The sequence below is a fragment of the Balaenoptera physalus genome (genome assembly GCF_965194825.1).
Source record: "Balaenoptera physalus genome assembly, chromosome: 12".
NCBI classification, from domain to species: domain Eukaryota; kingdom Metazoa; phylum Chordata; class Mammalia; order Artiodactyla; family Balaenopteridae; genus Balaenoptera; species Balaenoptera physalus.
This window is the reverse complement of record NC_138897.1, coordinates 59,395,770-59,415,551: the sequence shown is the minus strand read 5'-3', so window position 1 is coordinate 59,415,551 and position 19,782 is coordinate 59,395,770. Positions and strand designations below refer to the sequence as shown.

General features: G+C 41.7%; 1 protein-coding gene and 1 pseudogene across 2 annotated transcripts in view; one reads left to right on the top strand and one right to left on the bottom strand.

The window, feature by feature from the left end:
- Positions 1-19,782, bottom strand: part of CLUL1 (clusterin like 1) — a 109,492-nt gene that overhangs the window by 25,080 nt on the left and 64,630 nt on the right. Inside the window, exons 2-3 of the mRNA XM_082418761.1 lie at positions 2,436-2,554; positions 1,122-1,270 (exon numbers count right to left, since the gene is read on the bottom strand). Coding sequence (XP_082274887.1) covers positions 1,122-1,270; positions 2,436-2,541 — 255 coding nt within the window. The 5' untranslated portion in view covers positions 2,542-2,554. The remainder of the gene's footprint in view (positions 1-1,121; positions 1,271-2,435; positions 2,555-19,782) is intronic.
- LOC309640309 (endothelial differentiation-related factor 1 pseudogene) lies at positions 8,525-15,770 on the top strand (annotated as a pseudogene). The gene is made up of 2 exons: positions 8,525-8,532; positions 14,978-15,770. The product of its transcript is annotated as an endothelial differentiation-related factor 1 pseudogene (transcript).

Genomic DNA, 19,782 nt, shown 5'->3' with positions numbered 1-19,782 from the left:
CTGAGTGTCATGTTAATGGTTAATGATATTAAACTATGAGCCATGCAATGTCTATAATTTAGAAATGTATTGAGCTTTATACCGTAACATATGAACAGTTTTTAATATGGCCCATAGACATTTGAATATAATGTATATTCTCCATTGATAAGATACACAGTTTGGACAACAACTATTAAGTAAAGGTATTTGAATTAAAAAAATTGATGAGGCTGGTGTACTCTTTCACATGCACTGGTGCTTGTGTCAGGCCATTGTGTGTGGCCAGCTGTGCGTGAAGACCCTGCGGGAGAGACACTGGTCGCCTCTCTCTGTTCGCTTGGAGCCAATTGCAATGACTTGCCCTTTAAGAGGACTCAGGTAAATGTTGTTTTTTAACTACTTTTAACTAAACTAGCCCTCACTAAGTGAACAGGAGGCTTTAAAAGTTTCTTGGAAAAAACCCCCAGCAGATTAAAAAATATGAATAACTTAAGCTCAGGTAGATAAGAAGCAAATGGCAGGGCTGCCACTTTTTCATTACAAGCTCTTTGGCCTTGTGTCAGTAAAGATATGATGATCTAATCAGATTTGGCAATAAGCTAAAAAATTTTCAAAATATCTAGATTATTTGAAATATGGACTTACATCTACCCAAGCTAATGATGATCCCTAAGTGCATTCTGTGCCTTGAGATAGTAACGGTAGCAATTCATGTGTCTAATTGAATAAATAAATTAAAATGCATATATTCAGGAGTGGATGCTGACAATAATTATGGTAATAGGGATGGGAAAGAAAAAAACTTTGGAGGCCACTGATGTAGCCAAAAACTCCCAGACACTTTTGACGCAATACCCCAACTCAAAAGGCACCAATAAAGCATTTTTAAGAAAGCAGCACTTCCCAAACAGAGCCAAATCCCCCAAATTCCCGAGTTTGGAGTCCTTCGAAGGCCTAATCTACAAGGAATATGTTCTTTGAAGAAATCTGAAATTTTCTTCAAACTCTTCCTCCAATAAGGGCTGCTCTCCAGAAAATCTATGATTAGGGTAAATAAGTAATTCCTCCAGTGCACTCAGACACGCACTATTTATGGTCCAGTTATAGTTAAGGACAGGTATGATTTTCAATGACTGTACCTGCTTTTCTTCTTTGCATTTCTTCAGGGTTCTCATTAGTTTGCTATGTTCCTCCTCTCTTCTTTCCATCAGGATTTTCATTTGCTTCATGCCAGTCAAAGCCTTCTTCACCTCTTCATCTATATCTATCTCCCCAGCCTTGGAAAAACCTAAAAGATTACAATGTAGTTGTAGTTTTTTCCTTTGAGAGCTGATCAGATTACAATGTATCAGAATACAATGAGTTCACCAACTTTTCATGTTCCCCCAGCAGAGGCTTAATTGTTTTTTTTTTTTTTTTTACAGCATCAAACTTTGAAAGCAGATCACAATGATTTGGGCTGTCAGCTGCCACATGGACACGGCTACCACCCGGGTGATACCTTCTGTTCCTCACTTCTGAACTTCTAGCCAAGTCAGAGTTCATTTAACCCTATTCTTATCATTTTCCTCAGGGCCTGTTTTCATTTATCCAATTGTTTTTCTTTCCCTTAAAACTCAAGTGTGTTTATATTAGAAGAAAACATTGAATTTTCTTCACAGACAATTTATATTAAATGCCCAACTGGGAACCTTAAACAGAGTGAACAATTTCCTTTTCTTTCAGCTTCAGTTACCTTCCCAGGAGGCATAAAACCTAGAAAGCATCTTGTATAATGCAAGATTCTTTAATAACCTACTGGACATCTCTTACACCCCTTTAATAAGCCTTTAGTGAGTATGAAATTCATGGTTTGTCATTCTCTCTTCACAATAGCCAATGTGGCCGCCAAAGGAGCTTAATCTGGCCTCCAAAGTTAATTACAGGTCCCCAAAAAGAAACGTTTAAACTAATTTCTTTTCCTAACTGTTAAGTACTCAAAGCATATCTCATCAAGCAAAGGCCACAAGTTAATGAGCACAGACCAACCAGATTCAATGTCATTATAACCCATTCTTTCACTATCTCAAGAATAACTGCATGGATTACTTTAATTGTTTAAATTTTTCAAATGCTAGAAAAGAATTTCACTGTTCATTAAAACTGTGCTCAGAGGACACCAAACATCTGGATGAGACCAAGCAATGCAACCCAAAACGTTGGCAAGTTTTATCTCTGTGATGGCAAACATCTGGATATGTGGACCGTTCTCAGAGTCGCATTTGGAATTTTCTATTTTTATCCAGATGCTTGGCGTCTTGTCTACTTGGCTTAAGTGCCTGGAGAACATCTCACCGTGAAACTAGAGGGCATCCTGAATACGGTTATCTCTCAACTGTAAATCACCGTAAATGCCAGCAGGACATGCAAACAGGCAAACGGGACACAGCGCAGATAAAGAAACAAAACATTACCCTTCAGGTCTCCATGGATAGCAGTTTTGTCCTTCCAAGTAGGTGCACAGTGACAATCTTTCAACCACAGCAGATACACAATAAACACCAAGAGTGGCAGCTTCATGTTTCCGCTGTGACTGCAAAGGAAAAATAAACCTGCATCAAATGCCTTAGGTTAAGTCAGTTTCTACTGGCATCAATTGAAAACACATGGTGATCCAAAGCATTTTTCTGTCAGTTTTTCTTTATGACTTTAGACAATGTATGCTGATATGGCTGAGACATAAGGAAACCTGAAATCTAAATAAATTTTTAAAAAAGACAACCCAAGGCCCTGTTTTGTTTACATTCTTCCTGACAGTTAAATAAGGTCATCATCTGAAGCATTTGAAATTTAGGGCAACCAATAGCATGGATCACAGCCCCATAGAATCCAAACTGCATTTTATTTCCTTGTCAACAGTAAACATCCCCAAACACATAATTAGATATGTCAAAGGGACTGTTTTTTTTCAAAATTCAGAGTCCACAAGTAAGTTTTAATCTAAATGGCTTACTACTTATTTTTTTATGAAAGCAAAAACCCCTCAGATTTTTCTCATACATCTTATAAAGTCCATCAGGATGTATGAATCATGCACAGTTAAATTTGTTTCTTCTCAGATAATAAATTTCCTTTTAAATTTAATTTGATAAATATTAGTTGCAAACATTCCAAATAAAAATGTATGCTTTCATAAAGTTATATCTATAAAATAACTTAGATTATCTTAATTCCTCCCAAAGGGGATATTTATCTGCTTTATGTATATTTGTTATTTTGAAAAAAAAAACTCCATTACTTAATCAACATTTGGAATATCTTTTAAAAATACTAGTAGTTACAAAGCTATCACACTTTATATCTACGGTTATCATTTGAACTAGTTCTCTTTCTATTAAGACCCTATTTACCAAATGAAGTTTTGATATATTTACCACCAACTTTGCAGGCTCTCCCCAGTGAGGTTGCCACCAGCTTCTGGAAGGACCTTCACTTTTCTCTGATTTAATTTTTGTCTGTGTCAGGGATTTTGCCTTGTTCTATTTGATGACACAGTTCTTAATCCTATTAACCTAACATTTTGAGATTAAGAGTATGGTTTAAAATGCGGTAGGGTTTAGAAAGAAACACTAGAGGGCGGGCTGTCTACACGATCAGGAACAATGAACTTGAGTTACTTTATCTTACACAAACTTTTTTTTTTTTTAAATATGGAATGCTTCATGAATTTGCATGTCACCCTTGTGCAGGGGCCAAGCTAATCTTCTCTGTATCGTTCCAATTTTAGTATTTGTATGTGCTGCCGAAGTGAGCACACACAAATTTTTTTTTTTTAACATTTTTTTGATGTGGATCATTTTTAAAGTCTTTATTGAATTTGTTACAATATTGCTTCTGTTTTATGTTTTGGCTTTTTGGCCTCGAGGCATGTCTCGTGAGGCATGTGGGATCTTAGCTCCCTGATCAGGGATTGAACCCACACCCCCAGAAGGCGAAGTCTTAACCACTGGACTGCCAGGAAAGTCCCCACAAATATGTTTTTTTTTTCCCCCCCCACAAATATGTTTTGATAGGACTCATTAAATCCTTAAAAAAATTAATTAATTAATTAATTTTAAAAAATATATATTTTTTAATTTGAAATTTATGGGACTTCTCTGATGGTCCAGTGGTCAAGAATCTGCCTTGCAATGCAGAGGATGCAGGTTCAATCCTTGGTTGGGCAACTAAGCCTGCCCGCCACACCTACTGAGCCCACATGCTCTGGAGCCTGCGTACCACAACAAGAGAGCCTGCCTGCTGCAACGAAAGATCCCACATGCTGCAACTAAGACTGGACGCAGCCAAATAATAATAATAATAATATAATAAAATAAATAAATAAAATTGAAATTTATTCTATGTATATTCTTTTATAGGCCAAACAAATTTCTTTGATTGAAAGCATAAGCAACAATATGAAATAAAGTAAATGCTTAGTTAAAACATTTTGAGATAACTAATAAGGACCTACTATATAGCACAGGGAACTCTACTCAATACTCTATAATGACCTATATGGAAATAGAATCTAAAAAAGAGTAGATATACATATATGTATAACTGATTCACTTTGCTGTACAGCAAAAACTAACACAACATTGTAAATCAACTATACTCCAATAAAAATTAATTAAAAAACATTTTTAAGATTATTTACATAGTCGTTTGGCATTTAAAAAAATATATGCAAACACATTTTAACTAAAGTGATAACATTTAGCATATAAGTGAGTATTTTACTACAATTTGATAATTAATTAGCTGAACTGAAAATTCAGCTAATGATTCATTTGAAAGCAATTTAGAGGGCTTCCCTGGTGGCGCAGTGGTTGAGAATCTGCCTGCCAATGCAGGGGACACGGGTTCAAGCCCTGGTCTGAGAAGAGCCCATATGCTGCGGAGCAACTAGGCCCGTGAGCCACAACTACTGAGCCTGCGCGTCTGGAGACTGTGCTCTGCAACAAGAGAGGCCGCGATAATGAGAGGCCCGCACACTGCGATGAAGAGTGGCCCCCACTTGCCACAACTAGAGAAAGCCCTTGCACAGAAACGAAGACCCAACACAGGCATAAATGATAAATAAATAAATAAATAAAATTTAAAAAAAAAAAGCAATTTAGAGAGTCACCATAGCCAGGTGTTGTCTGGGTCTCTTTGGCTACTGAAATCTCAAGATTGTCTTGGGCCCCCTTTGCAAGTTTTGAGGGATTAGCCAATCAATACTTATTAGATGCTCAGTACTTTCTAAGCAGGTCACACTGACTGTTCTGAACTGGTTCACCTGCCTTTCGGGGCCCTTAGAAGTTGACCCTTGTGTCTGAGCAACCTGCAGTCTGGAGTTTATCTCTGCTCCGCTTGGACACAGGGATGGGCAATTACAGGACACACGTGAAGTCCTGCCTACACCTCATTTCAGCTGTTTTGACTACCTGCTAATTCTCTGTTTTAGTGGAAAACGTCTTAGCTCTGTTGGAAAACAGATCAGCTCAAAGCAAAACGACCTATTATTGTTTTAAGAAGCCTCACGTCATTTTTGAGCAACTACAATCCACACCTACAAACAGATGTGTCCTATCCTGAGAGGTGATTGGTTGGCCAAAGGAAGAAGCAGTACTTTGGTATTTTTCTCAGGAAGAGGAGAGCACAGTTCTGGGAAAGTCAATCATAAGAAATTGTGCAGTATCAGTGCAAACTCTGACCCTGAGAACCTTTCTTGTTAGTTTGCTGTTGTCCAAGTTTGGACCCATTTGAAGTCCTGGCTGGCATCTACATGCTCTTTTTCAACAACCCACATTTTGTTGAAAGTGGAACCAATGTTTAGGAAGACTGGTGGTTCATTCTCTAGTGGTAGATTTTTTCTGTATTCCATGTTCCCCCTTTAAGTGTAATTTCCGAGAAGAGAACTTTATTGCTAACTAGTACTAATTACTTTTAAAATACCCTGAAGCTTCCAAAAACTTTCTTTCTCTAATTGTTTCAGCTGTTTTCACAGATGCCATTTTGTTCTTAAGATTAGGCAACACTTCATGTGAATCTGGTTACTTTCATAATTATGACATCATTACGTTCAAGATTTAAGTGGGTTGTAAAATATTATAGCTAGTCAGTAACTAAGGACACCTAGAAGCAAGGTCATCTTAATTAAGAAGGAGAACAAAAAGAGGCACAGGGTATTAACTGAGAAATAGAGAAGTCAGACAGATGGACTTCAAAATGTCAGATTTATTGTTGGTAAGTTCGGGCTTGGACAGAGCATTTTACATGTGTGCCCATAATGGACTTGCTACTATGTCACCCCTGATTAGATCAGCCCACCCTGCCACTGGCATAGCCAGACAACCTCTGAGCTTCCCTTCAGGTAACTACTTGGCACAGAGCAGGCCAGGAAGCCTGTGCCACTTGTGCTGTTTCCTCTGTGGAGCCCAACTCCAGGATACAATGTCTGTGGTCCCTGGAGCTGTGTAACCTGGCAGCCCTGCACGTGTCCTGTGGATAAGCTGGGATTTGCTGTCTTGCACCAGTAAGGTAGGAAAGGGGAGGAAAGAGAGCGAAGCCTTAATGCTTTCGCCACAACTTGGATTCTCCCGTGTGTCAAATAACCCACTCTCACTTGGGAGGGAGTGTTACTCTGGCAGAAGTCCCTCCTCTTCCCACCAAAAAAAAAAAAAAAAAAAAATCAAGGAGGGAATGCATAAGAGAAGTAAGTAAAAGACAAGAGCATAAAGATCCAAATAAATGATTTATGTAGATTATAATTAAACCGTGGGTAATTATTAGTCAAATCCATTTTACCTGCCTTCACTAATCAAGGTCATTTTAAGACTTGCACATCCTCCAAGCAGCAGGCAGCCGAAGCAATAAGATGTTTGTCCAAGTTATTTTCCAGGGACTTGGAGTCAGCTGTGTCTAGTTGGAGATGAGCTGGATAGGACCAAGCTGAAGTGGTTAACACTGGTTAGGACCACCAACCCTCCAACCGGGCATGCGTGAGTGTCCAGTCAGTGATGTTTTGATGTCAGAGGGCCAAAAACTCCACCCTCAGACCATGTTAAGCACCTCCAGTTTTGAATGTGCAGAGGCCTTCATAGAGCAATGACGATTACCACACCTTTTCCCAAGCGCTTCCCTCATGCTCCCCACGTTCCTTACCCTTCAGACCATCCTGCTTCTTTATTCTTTACCTCCCAAATACCCCAAGGCCTTTGCACCCCAAAGGGGGAGGATGGTCTGAGACTTGTTCTCCCATCTCCTCACTTGACTGCCTTGTGAATAAACCTTCTCTTTGCTGCAAAACTTGGCAACTCAGTGTTTTGGCTTGCTGAGTGTCAGGCAAAATGAACCTGGTTCAGTAACAATAGTAATAATTTCCCTAGCTCTGTTTCCTTCCTTCCTCCCTCCCTCCCTCCTTTTCTTCCCTTCTTCTTTCTTTCTTTATCTTCATCTATTCAGCCATTCATTTAATAAAATTAAAGATATAATTCACATCAAAAAGCAAAATTTTGAAGTAGACTGTAAATACTCTTTTTGGGCAAATGTTGGCCACCTCTCTAACAAAGAGGACCAATGGTGAAGTATAAAGTTCACTGATTTAAGAATCAGGTTCTATCAAAATCCTTGCCTCGTGGTGGGCTCTTGATTTCTCTGTGTCCTCATCTAAAAATGAGAAATTATTGGAAGAAATAATCTCAACTCTTACTCCCAGCTCTAAATATCTGTGATTATTATTCATGTATTCTCATCAAGCTTCAACATAGTTTGAGTCAATCTGTAAAATAACACAGCCACCTTAAGTCTTGTACAGAGTTACTGAACAGGTCAAATTAGTTAATACAAACGAAAATGATTTATTGAGCCATAGAGCACAATGTAATTGGAAGGTAGACCAACAACCTCTTTTAAAAAATTCAGACTAAACTAAAATGATTGTTTTAGGCTCATATAACATAGGCAGCAAAAGTAGGCATTGAATCCAGACTTCAAAATCTTTCATGAAAAAGATCAACCTTGAATATAATATGAAGAATTTATATCCCATTTAACCTCATCATGAAATCAGAATTTATCAGAACAGACCAGCACCACAAAAACCTAATAATTGATCAGGATGTATATAAATACCAAATGCATTCTAGAATTTCCATGACACCCAGCACGGTTCTTCTCTTGCGTCCAGGGAGCTCAGTCTTGGAACAGCTCATTTATCAGCAAATGTATGTTGGGCAGCCTTGTGTTCCACACACTGAGGTTCTACGGACACTGAGGGGAGACAGAATAGATGGTCCCTGCTCTGTAGGAGCTCCTGTTACATTCCAGGGGGGAGGAAAGTGGACACCACGCAAGTAAGTACCTAAGCAAGAACATATCAGAGTGTGAAAGCTGTTACAAAGAAAATAAAACGGGATAAGGGGATTGCCTGTGTTTTGGAAAGTGGGGGCCGCTTTAGGCTGGGTGGCCAAGGGAGGCCTCTCTGAGGAGGGGACGTCTATCTAACACCATCCCTGAGAGCAGGGCCCAGTGCAAAATGGAAAGGTGAGGCCCCTTGGTTCAAAAATGAAGAATTTCAAGACGCCAACAGCGGAGCATTAAACCAATACGGGGCTGTAGGGATCAGGGGGTGCAGGGCTCATGCGCAAGAAGCAAGCCCTGCCTGAAAGATGGAATAGCAAGTGCAAGGGTAGGAACAAACCCTGCACATTTGAGGAACTGAAAATAGGCACATGTGGCAGAGGGCAGCGAGAGGAAGGGGAAGTAGGGTGCTAAGAGGCAGAAAGTGCGGATCATGTAGTATGGCAGGGCCACACATGAACAATTATTTTTAATAACAGGATCACTGTGTAGGATTTACAAAGGGCAATGATATGGTCTGACTGACTGGTTTTAACAGACCACTGTGGCCGCTGTGAAGGACCGATTATGGGACAGTCAGGTGGGAGGGGAACCATGGGGGAGGCAGTTTCCATCACCCGGACAGATGGCCACACAAGGGTGGCTCCTTGGGTGGAGTGAGAAGTGGTCAGACTTGGGACTTATTTTGGAGGCAGGACTGGATTGTGAGCTGAGGGAAGGAGCAGAATCATGGGGGACTGCTGGGGTTGTGATGCGCTAAGGGTGTCCAGCGATGCCCTGTCCCGGGTGAGAAAGCCTGGGGCGTGTAGCCCTCCCTCACTTCCCATGACTCCTGACCTGCAGCCTGGATTTCACTCTCTCTGCCAGTGGGAAGTTTTGTTGATAAACGCATCGCGGAGCTACTGATCACCAAATCCACGGCTTACTTTTTGTCGTCTTTCCTGTCCTCCATGTGGCACTTGGCACAGTTGACTAGCAACTATTTTTTAAAGCAGCTGGTCTTTGGTATTACTGAGCCATTCTCTCTGGGTTCTCCTCTTACTCCTCAGACGGCTCCTTTTATTTGTAGCAGGATGGGGTTCGCCTTCCCCTTCATTCTTTTAATTCCACCTAGTCTCACTGGGTTCTCCATCTTCTAAATCTCCTTTATCTCATCCATCCCAACCCCTCCGCAGGAAGAGGGTCTTTTAGGATAATAACAAACCGCAATTATGCTGTGAGAGGCAATGTATACTGCTCCCCCCGTAAGGGTGTGATGACACAGGCAGGCGGGAATAGATCCCTGGGGTGAACCGAGCCAGGACCCCAGAGAAATGGAGAAGAGGCACATGTAAGGGAGACCAAGGGCACGTGACGTGGATGCAGCACTGACCAGAAGTGATCTGAGAAGAGTGGTCGACACGTTACACGAACCTCTGGGTCCAGGCACATTTCTGACTAGTTGCAGGTAAGAGTGGTCTGAGCCTGTTTGCCCATCCATCCTGCTGTAGATCCCCATGGCTGCGTTCCGTATTCTTTCACAGTATTTGCGGAGTGCCGGCTGTGTGCCAGGCACTTTATCAGACATTAGACACCTGCTCGGTCTTTTTCCTGACCTTCTTCCTCTGTCCCAGCCTTAGATGTTTATATTCCCTAGGATTCTCTTCTTGGGGAAAATGCCAAGCCACCCTCTTTGGCTGATGTGACCTGGAACCTCAGACACTCATAGCCAGCCTTCTACTGGCTGCCTCTCGGACTGCATGGCCCACAGGGATTTCAGACTCAACAGTTCCTAATCCAGCTTTTTCTCCTCAAGCTTGCCTTACCATGGGATCCCTGTCACCAGATCCAGACAGTTGGGAATTATTCCAGACTTCCTTCTCTTCTTCAATCCAGCGGCCAACCCAAGCAGACTGCCAGACGATGTGTTGTATCTGGGCTCATGGAATGTCAAGACCCATGTGAGTTAATGGCTCGAGAAGCTTTATTATTATTGATAAGCTAAAGCATGTAGAAGTCAACAGACCGTCAGAGCAAACAAGCAAAATTATATATAACTGAAAATCAAGTTTTTCTTTAAATTCTGGCTACATTATTATGACCCTGGCAAATGTGTTTTAATTTGGTTCTTGATCTCCATGGCAACAGGATAGGTAAAATACCATACGTATTTGATGACAACTGTAGCCTATACCAATGACCTGTGGAGGAATAAATCATTCTATCAGTTGGATAGTACATTTCAGTCTCACCCTCTGATCCATAACTGCCTAAGTAGTTGCAAGTCCAAATTAAATAATAAAATACGAACAGGAGCATATAAATAATAGAATATATCACCTGGCTTGTTGAGCTTATCTGAGCAAACTGGACTTTTTTGTTTAAGGTCGTTTACTTTTTTTTTTTTATTTTTTGACTGCGTTGGGTCTTCGTTGCTGTGCGTGGGCTTTCTCTAGTTGCGGCGAGCAGGGGCTACTCTTTTTTTTTTAATTTATTTATTTATGGCTGTGTTGGGTCTTTGTTTCTGTGCAAGGGCTTTCTCTAGTTGAGGCAAGCGGGGGCCACTCTTCATCGTGGTGCGTGGGCCTTTCACTGTGGGGGCCTCTCTTGTTGTGGGGCACAGGCTCCAGATGCGCAGGCTCAGTAGTTGTGGCACACGGGCTTAGTTGCTCCGCGGCATGTGGGATCTTCCCAGACCAGGGCTCGAACCTGTGTCCCCTGCATTGGCAGGCAGATTCTCAACCACTGCGCCAGCAGGGAAGCCCAGGGGCTACTCTTTGTTGTGGTGCGCGGGCTTCTCGCTGCGGTGGCTTCTCTTGTTGTGGAGCACGGGTTCTAGGGCGAGTGGGCTTCAGTAGTTGTGGTGCACGAGCTTAGTAGCTGTGGCTCGTGGGCTCTACAGCACAGGCTCAGTAGTTGTGGCACACGGGCTTAGTTGCTCCACGGCATGTGAGATCTTCCCGGATCAGGGATCAAACCCATGTCCCCTGCATTGGCAGGCGGATTCTTAACCATTGCACCACCAGGGAAGTCCAAACTGAACTTTTTCTATATGGAAAAAAAGAATTCTTCTTGGGTACTGACTGCAAATTTTTAGAAGAATGCAACACACCTAAAATATTAAAATGGGCAAAGAAATTATACACCTATCTTGTAGATAGATCAGTAGCCCTTATGAATGCTCTTTGGGTTATTGCCAGATTTTTATCCAAAAGGAGGCAACAGACTTGCCAGGATGAATTATCCTTATTTGAGTATTGAAGGAAATTGTGATTCTGGAAGGCAAAAAAACTAGGGAACATTTTGTGTTATGTGTAAATTCATTAAAAAGTAGAATAAACAAAACAAAAGTAAAAGAAACTATCCTGGAATTATTCTAAAGTAGGTGACGTAAAATACCATGTGTGTTTTCCTGAAATGTGTCCTTCATCATTTTTATTTTTGAACTTTCTATGGGTAGAATGTTCTTTCTTCAAATTAGAATTAATTTTAAAACTCTTTCAGGAGCATGGATACAATCATGTATAATAATAATAGCACATTGCAGAATAGGAGCTCAAGCAACTAACAAAACAGAATTTGTAAAACATCAGAATTTTTAAAATGCCAGATCACAACAAAGATCATTTAAAATTTACTTAAATATTTAAAATGATCGTACTGAGAGCTGTTGTCTCTTGACAACATAAATATGTTGTCAAGTTTTACTTTAGAGTTTTAAATTCACAGTTTGCTTATCTTGAATTGTTTTATTTTAAAAGATACCATTTGATTATTAATAAAGTATATGTATACATATGTATAAGACACATACATATATGAAACAAAATAAACCCTTTTTGTAGTACTTGGTGGCTGCACGTGCTTTGGGGCTCATTTTTTACTAACAATGTCAGGCTTCATCCCCTACAGCTGGTCACTGCATTCTATCCATTTTATCTCATTCATTCACTCAAAAAGTATCTAGGCTGTATATAATTCTTCAAAGCAGCTTTGTTCATAATAACCCCACACTGGAAACTACCCACATGTCCTTCGGTGGGTTCAGTGGGTTGAACAAACACTGGTACATCCATGGAATACTACTCAGCAAAAAAAAAAGGAGTGAAATATTGATACACACAACTTAGATGAGCCACAAGCAAATTATGCTGAGTGAAAAAAGCCTATCCCCAAAGGATCCATGATACATGATTCCATTTATGTAACATTCATAAAATACCATAATTATAGAGATGAAGAACAGATTAGTAGTTTTCAGGGGTTAGGGATGGCAGATGGATGTGGCTATCAAGAGGTAGCATGATGGCTTGAGCGTGTTGATTATGGTGGTGATGCTACACATACACACGAGTGTGTGTATAACTGATGAGAGCTGAAAACACTGATTATATTAATGATAATTTCTTGGTTTTGATATTTTACTATAATTATATAAGATGTGAACATGCAGGAGGCTGGGTGAAGTGTACATGGGGTTTCCCTATACATTTCCTTGTAACCTCCTGGGAATCTATAATTATTTCAAAATTAAAAATTAAAAAAAAAATCTCAGATTTGTCTGCACTGTCCTGGGCATTGTCCTCCTTTTTGATTTCCTTTACAATATTTGTCCCCTCTTTTACATCTCTACTGCTGCCCTGTTTTAGATCCCCTAAGAGCAGGGATTGTTGTTTTATGGTCTAATGAATCTCCAGTGCCTAGAACAGTGTTTGGCAGAGAGAGAGAGAGAGAGAGAGGCAGGCAGTGTGCGTGTGCAGTGAACAGAATTGCTTAACATCCTTACATGTCCTGAACCCAGTCTATTTCTCCACACTATCTCCCTCTGCTGCCTTCCCTATACTTAGTGCTCCAGCTGCCCTAACCTGCTAACACTTGCATGAATACATCCTGGTTAGTTTTCTCTCCATGCTAGACATTGTCCCTTCTAGGTCTTTCTCCCACTTATTATTTATCCTTCAGTGTTCAGATCAAGAAGCATTTACTCATTCCCATTCTCTGGGCATTCTTGAGCATGCCCTCCTGTATCACACCATTCTACTTGTGTATATACCTCTATTACTTCACTTACCTCCTTTAATTCAGTAGTTTATTTACCTATTGAATCAGTCAGGGTTTGTACAGGAAACAGAAGGCACACTCAGATGAAATCATGAAACTAACTTTATGAAGGGACTATTCACAGAAGCAGGCAGAGGTAAGGAAATTGATTATTGGCTAAGGGAGCCCTGCAAGTGCTGGAGGCTTGGAGGAGAGAATTGCAATCACAGAGCAAAGGCCAGAGCTTCAAGCCAAAACAATGCCTCCCATTGGCTGAACTCAACCAGAAGCCACAGAGCAAGACAGCCCCAGAGATGCAGCTCATAGAGATCAATCCTTGCGGCGTGGAGCAAGGCAGAGAGAGGGAGAGAATGGATCTGGGGGAGACAGTGGCAAATAGAGACCAAGTGACGCATGTTTCTCTCCCCATTAGATGGAAGGTTCCTGAGGGCAGGACCATTTCCCATTCGTTCTTGTAGTCCCAGCGCCTAGCACAGGGCTTGACCCAGGATAATCATCCAATAAATCCTCGTGGAACTGAATTACAATGTTAGGGCATTTACTGTATTTAACTTAATATTTATAGGAAAGTAGGCAGGAAGGCAGGCAAGCTGTTTACAATCTATCTTTGGCCCATTTTAATTTGCTTTCACATGGAACTGTTTTTGTACGTTTCTTGATATCATATCTAACTTAGATGACAACAGCACAACCAAGACAGAATCCACTGGAAAGGTTCATTTTGGTCATCTTGCTTTGCTGAGTTCAGTCTAATAGCTCCAAAAGCAACACGAACCTGAAAATAGATGTATCCATGTGGGGCTATCAGTATAAGACACAGGGCATGAGAACCACAGAATATTTCAATTAGGGATGCTTGTCTACTAATTGTACAACATCATCTCCAGATCCTGGCCCCCAGCAAGCAATGAATAAAAGCTTGCTGACTGTCTAGAGGCAGGCAAGCTATGTAGATTTTTCAGGCATGAAAGAATCCAGATACTCTATCTAATGATATACATGAGGCCATTGGGTAGGGTGACCAACCATCCTGGTTTGCCTGGGACTGTCCTGGTTTTAGCACTGAAATCCTTCAGCCTGAGAGATCTTCTGTCTCAGGTCAGCTGGGACAGTTGATCACCCTACAATTAGGGTTAATTAAAAAATATAGATTTAGGGGGGCGGGGCCGCGGCGGGCGCCGGAAGCTGCCGAGCAACAAGGGGACGTCGCGTTGCCGCTGGACGGACCACCTGCCCCACCTTCCCCGCCATGGCTGAGAGTGACTGGCCCAAAAAGGGCCCTGGGCTTCCCTGGTGGCGCAGTGGTTGAGAATTTGCCTGCCAATGCAGGGAACACGGGTTCGAGCCCTGGTCTGGGAAGATCCCACATGCCGCGGAGCAACTGGGCCCGTGAGCCACAACTACTGAGCCTGCGTGTCTGGAGCCTGTGCTCCGCAACAAGAGAGGCCGCGATAGTGAGAGGCCCGCGCACCGCGATGAAAAGTGGCCCCCGCTTGCCACAACTAGAGAAAGCCCTCGCACGAAACGAAGACCCAACACAGCCAAAAATAAATAAATAAATAAAGTAGCTATTAAAAAAAAAAAAAAGGGGCCCTATGGCCGCCCAGACCAAGTCCAAGTCCTCCTCTCTAGCAGCTCAGAGAGGAGAAGATGTGGAGGCTTCCAAGAAATGGGCCGCCGGCCAGAACAAGCAGCATTGGGTCACCAAGAACACAGCCGAGCGGGACCTGGAGACTGAGGAGCTGCACCACGACCGGGTGACCCTGGAGGTGGGCAGGGGGATCCAGCAGGGCCGGCAGAGCGAAGGGATGACGCAGAAGGACCTGGCGACGAAAACCAACGAAAAGCCACAGGTCGTCGCTGACCGTGAGAGGGGCCGGGCCATTACTAACAACCAGGTTCTGGGCAAAATCGAGAGAGCCATCGGCCTTAAGCTCCAGGGGAAAGCCATTGGGAAGCCGATCGAGAAGGGGCCGAGGGCGAAAGGAACGCAAAGCTTCGAAATCAGCGCGTTCCGGCTGATCTCATCTGGCTGGTTCCCCTTGACCACCAGCGCCAGCGTGGGTCTCTTCACGCGGCCACGCGGAGCACAGGGCGGCAGCCCTGCCCGGGAACCCCCTCTACCCGTACCTGCTGTCAGACTAACAAACAAAACCTTGCAAAGTGTTTGCTTCTCCTGATTATTTTCCTCGATGTCCCTGTCCCTCACGTGGGGTGCGGAACGCTGCCTTCCTCTCCCCTGGGGTCTGCCCCGTCACCGGGGTGGCTCCAGGGAGCTAGGAGGGGGACCACCTCGCACAGGGTGGGCAGCTACCGTCTGGGAGAGGAACTGCGTCTCCAGCCCGGCTCGCAGAGAAGCTAATAAACACTTGTTGCCCTTCAAAAAAAAAAAAAAAAAATATATATATATATATATATAGATTCCTCACGATATAGCTTCATTGAGGCATTATTCAGAGGTGATAAAGCTATTCTAGCTCTTCGAGAGTTATCTTGAGTTTTGTAAAACTTAGAATCTTCTTTGACTGGGATCTGGTAACTTTGCTGATGAATCAATTAAGAAGTCCTAAGAAAAACCCTCCACTGACAGTATTTTCTTAACCCCAAACCTTACAAACATACTTAATCTAATTGGTTCCTCAGGTGTAAAATCAAAATGTACTCTAGCATATTTACGGAAATAACAAGCCTCTCTTTCCACTAATTTCCTCAGGTTTCTGGATATATTTCCAACACCTTTCCAGCCTTGTCTGTAAACTGCAAGTCTCTTGTTCTGATATTCTACGGGAGGAATACACGTTCACAGCTATCGTACCAGCAGCCATTTCTAACTTTTGTATTTATATGCCAAGTGAGAAAGCGGTTGAGAACTAGTTAAGGCTTTTTGCAGCAAGTCTTTATCCTCAAACTTTTGACTGAACTGTGGAAACTCAGTATTGCAATAAAACTGCCTGGTTCTGGAACCAGATAAACTCCTTTTATTAGTGAGAAACATCATATAGATACTGATTTATGTGTCCTATATGGAAGTACAGGAAAGATTTAGCCTGTGTATAGTATTTATAATTTATGAGAGATTTTTAGAAAAAAAATTGGCAAATGGATTGCCTTGAATCTTGGTGGGAAAGGCTAAAGCTACTGAAGTAAATTAAAAACAAAAATCCAACTGTTGTATATACAGTAACAGCAAGTGACAGTTTGCAAATAAGAGGAATAGTTACCCCTATTCCAGTCACCAAAATTAAGATTTGCCTATGTGATGCGACACTAAGGGAAATAATTTAATTAATACTTTAATTAAATTATTTATTAAATTAAAGTTAATTTAAATCGGCAGTCCCCAACCTTTTTGGCACCAGGGACCGGCTTCGTGGAAGACAATTCTTCCACGGACCGGGGTGTGGGGAGGATAGTTCAGGCGGTAATGCAAGCGATGGGGAGCAGCAGGTGAAGCTTCGCTCACTTGCCCACCACTCACCTCCTGTTGTGCGGCCCAGTTCCCAGCAGGCCACGGACCGGTACCAGTCTGCGGCCCGGGGGTTGGGGACCCCTGATTTAAATCATTATTAATTTTTTAAAAAATTTATTTTATTTATTTATTTTTGGCTGCGTTGGGTTTTCATTGCTGCACGCAGGCTTTCTCTAGTTGCAGAGAGCAGGGGCTACTCTTCGTTGTGGTGCGTGGGCTTCTCACTGCAGTGGCTTCTCTTGTTGCAGAGCACGGACTCTAGGCACGTGGGCTTCAGTAGTTGTGGGTCGCGGGCTCTAGAGCGCAGGCTCAGTAGCTGTGGTGCACGGGCTTAGTTGCTCCACGGCATGTGGGATCTTCCCGGACCAGGGCTCGAACCCGTGTCCCCTACATTGGCAGGCAGATTCTTAACCACTGCGCCACCAAGGAAGTCCCTATTAATTTTTATAATTGTGACAATATGACAATTCCATGATAGTGACAAAAATGTCCTAACCTTTTTGGTGCTAAAAATAAATCCTTTAAATAGTTTTGGGGGGTATACTTTAAATGAAGGAATTGTGTGATATGTGAGTTATATCCTTTTTTCTTCCAGTTTTATTGAGATATAATTGACATACAGCACTGTGTAGTTTAAAGTACAGCATAATGATTTGACTTACATCCATCACTAACACAAGAAGTAATGATTACCACGAGAAGTTTAGTGGAAATCTATCAACTCATATAGACACGAAATTAAAGAAATAGAAAAAATTTTTTTCCTTGTGATGAAAACTCTTAGGATTTACTCTCTTAATAACTTTCATATATAACATGCCGCAGTGTTAGTTATATTTATCATGTTGTACATCACATCCCTAGTACTTATTTATCTTGTAACTGGAAGTCTGTACCTTTTGACCACCTTCATCCAGTTCAGCCTCTGGTAACCACAAATCTGATCTCTTTTTCTATGAGTTTGGTTTTTTTTTTTTTGAAGTATTGATATAATTGACCTGCAACACTATGTTATTTCCTAGTGTACAACATAGTGATTTGATATTTCTGTACATTACAAAATGATCACATCATTTAAATAATTTGAAAAATCAACTATTTCTAAAGCTTTAAAAAAATTTACTTAAGCATCTGAAGTCACCATCACCTGAGAAAACTACAAATAATGAGTTACCTTAATTGAACATCTTACACTGTGTCAGGCACCGATAGACATTTTACATAGAATCTCATTTAATCCTTTCAACCCTGTTATATGAGTATTACCAACTCCACCTCACAGCTTAATAAAAACGAGGATCAGAGAAGTTAAGTAATTTGCCCAATGTCACAAAACTGTTAAGGTAGAGAACTAAAATTCTATCTAAACCAGATCTTTTTGTTCTCTCCACTATATCACACAATTCCCTTAAAAACAAAACCAAAATCACTTAAAAGTGTATAAAAATACTATTCCAGTGACTATATTATTTTGCTTCTCTCTATATAATTTTCATTGTATGTTGCTAATTAAGAGTGAAGTTAAATAAGAAACCTTATATAGCATTATAAGATCTATACTGATGCTTTTTGTGTATTGTGGAAGTATTTGTACCTTGAATGCTTGCTGAATGGTACTGGCTAATTCTACTCATTTACTAATTTGCTCATACATTTCCATTTCTGAAAATGTTGCCGAAAGCTGTTAAAAGGGAACAATGGGCATATTTTTAAAGTTTAGTAAATCAAAACAACATGGGCACATGCTAAAGATTAATTTGGGATCATTTACATATATGGCATTCTAAAACAAAAAAAGAGGAGGTACTTTTTTTTTTGAGTGCAGAAAAAGGAATGCAACCTATTTCTTGCAAGGGCATAGGAGCGGGTCTCATATTCTCACACATGGCTTTGTTTTCAAATTCTTGAAAGTGCAGAAATTCTTTTAATTTAAAGGTGAGCCCATGGAAAATCTGGAACAGCTGTAGAAAACCGTAGAGGAACGCAGTGCCACAGCCACTTTTCCAGTTTGTGACACCACCCCAGGGAGATCTGACCCTCTGCTCAGCACTGTTCTAAATTATCAAAGAGGCACCCCTGTCCCCATTGCTACAAACGAGATGCTTCCACGGAATTGATAGTCTCATTAACTGCTCCTGCCTAAAGGTTGTAAAGTGCAGAGAGGAACTCAGATAACCCTTTAGACACGAGATAGACTCCAGGCTGTCCAAGAAAGAAGGCTCAGAGCGGGTCTAAGCTCAGCCTACTAGATAGTAAGTCTTGGGAAACAGCCATATCTCAATCCACTCTCCCAGGGACCTGGCAGAACATCACCACAACTTTCTGCAAGGTCATGCAAAGTTTAAGTGATTTTTACTATCCCACATTCCGACGTGTCCTTCTCTGTCGATTCATTTCCCATGGTGGTTCATCATTCTTTATTTTATTTACTTATTTTTAAAATTATTAATTAATTAATTAATTAAGTTTTGGCTGTGTTGGGTCTTCGTCTCTGTGCGAGGGCTTTCTCCAGTTGCGGCGAGCGGGGGCCACTCCTCATCGCGGTGCGCGGGCCTCTCACTGTCGCGGCCTCTCTTGCGGAGCACAAGCTCCAGACGCGCAGGCTCTGTAGCTGTGGCTCACGGGCCCAGCTGCTCCGCGGCATGTGGGATCTTCCCAGACCAGGGCTCGAACCCGTGCGCCCTGCATTGCCAGGCAGACTCCCAACCACTGCTCCACCAGGGAAGCCCCCATCATTCTTTGTTTATGGCACCTTTATTAGTTAACAACATCTCATCTCTCCTAGTAATTGTGCTGGTGCATATTTTTGGAAGCTTCCGCGGTCACTGTCAGGGACTGAGGGATTTTCATCAATGTTGAAGGGAGAGTTTGAAAATCCTGTTCTCAAATGAGACAGGTAAAAAATGGTCTTATTAGGATTCCTG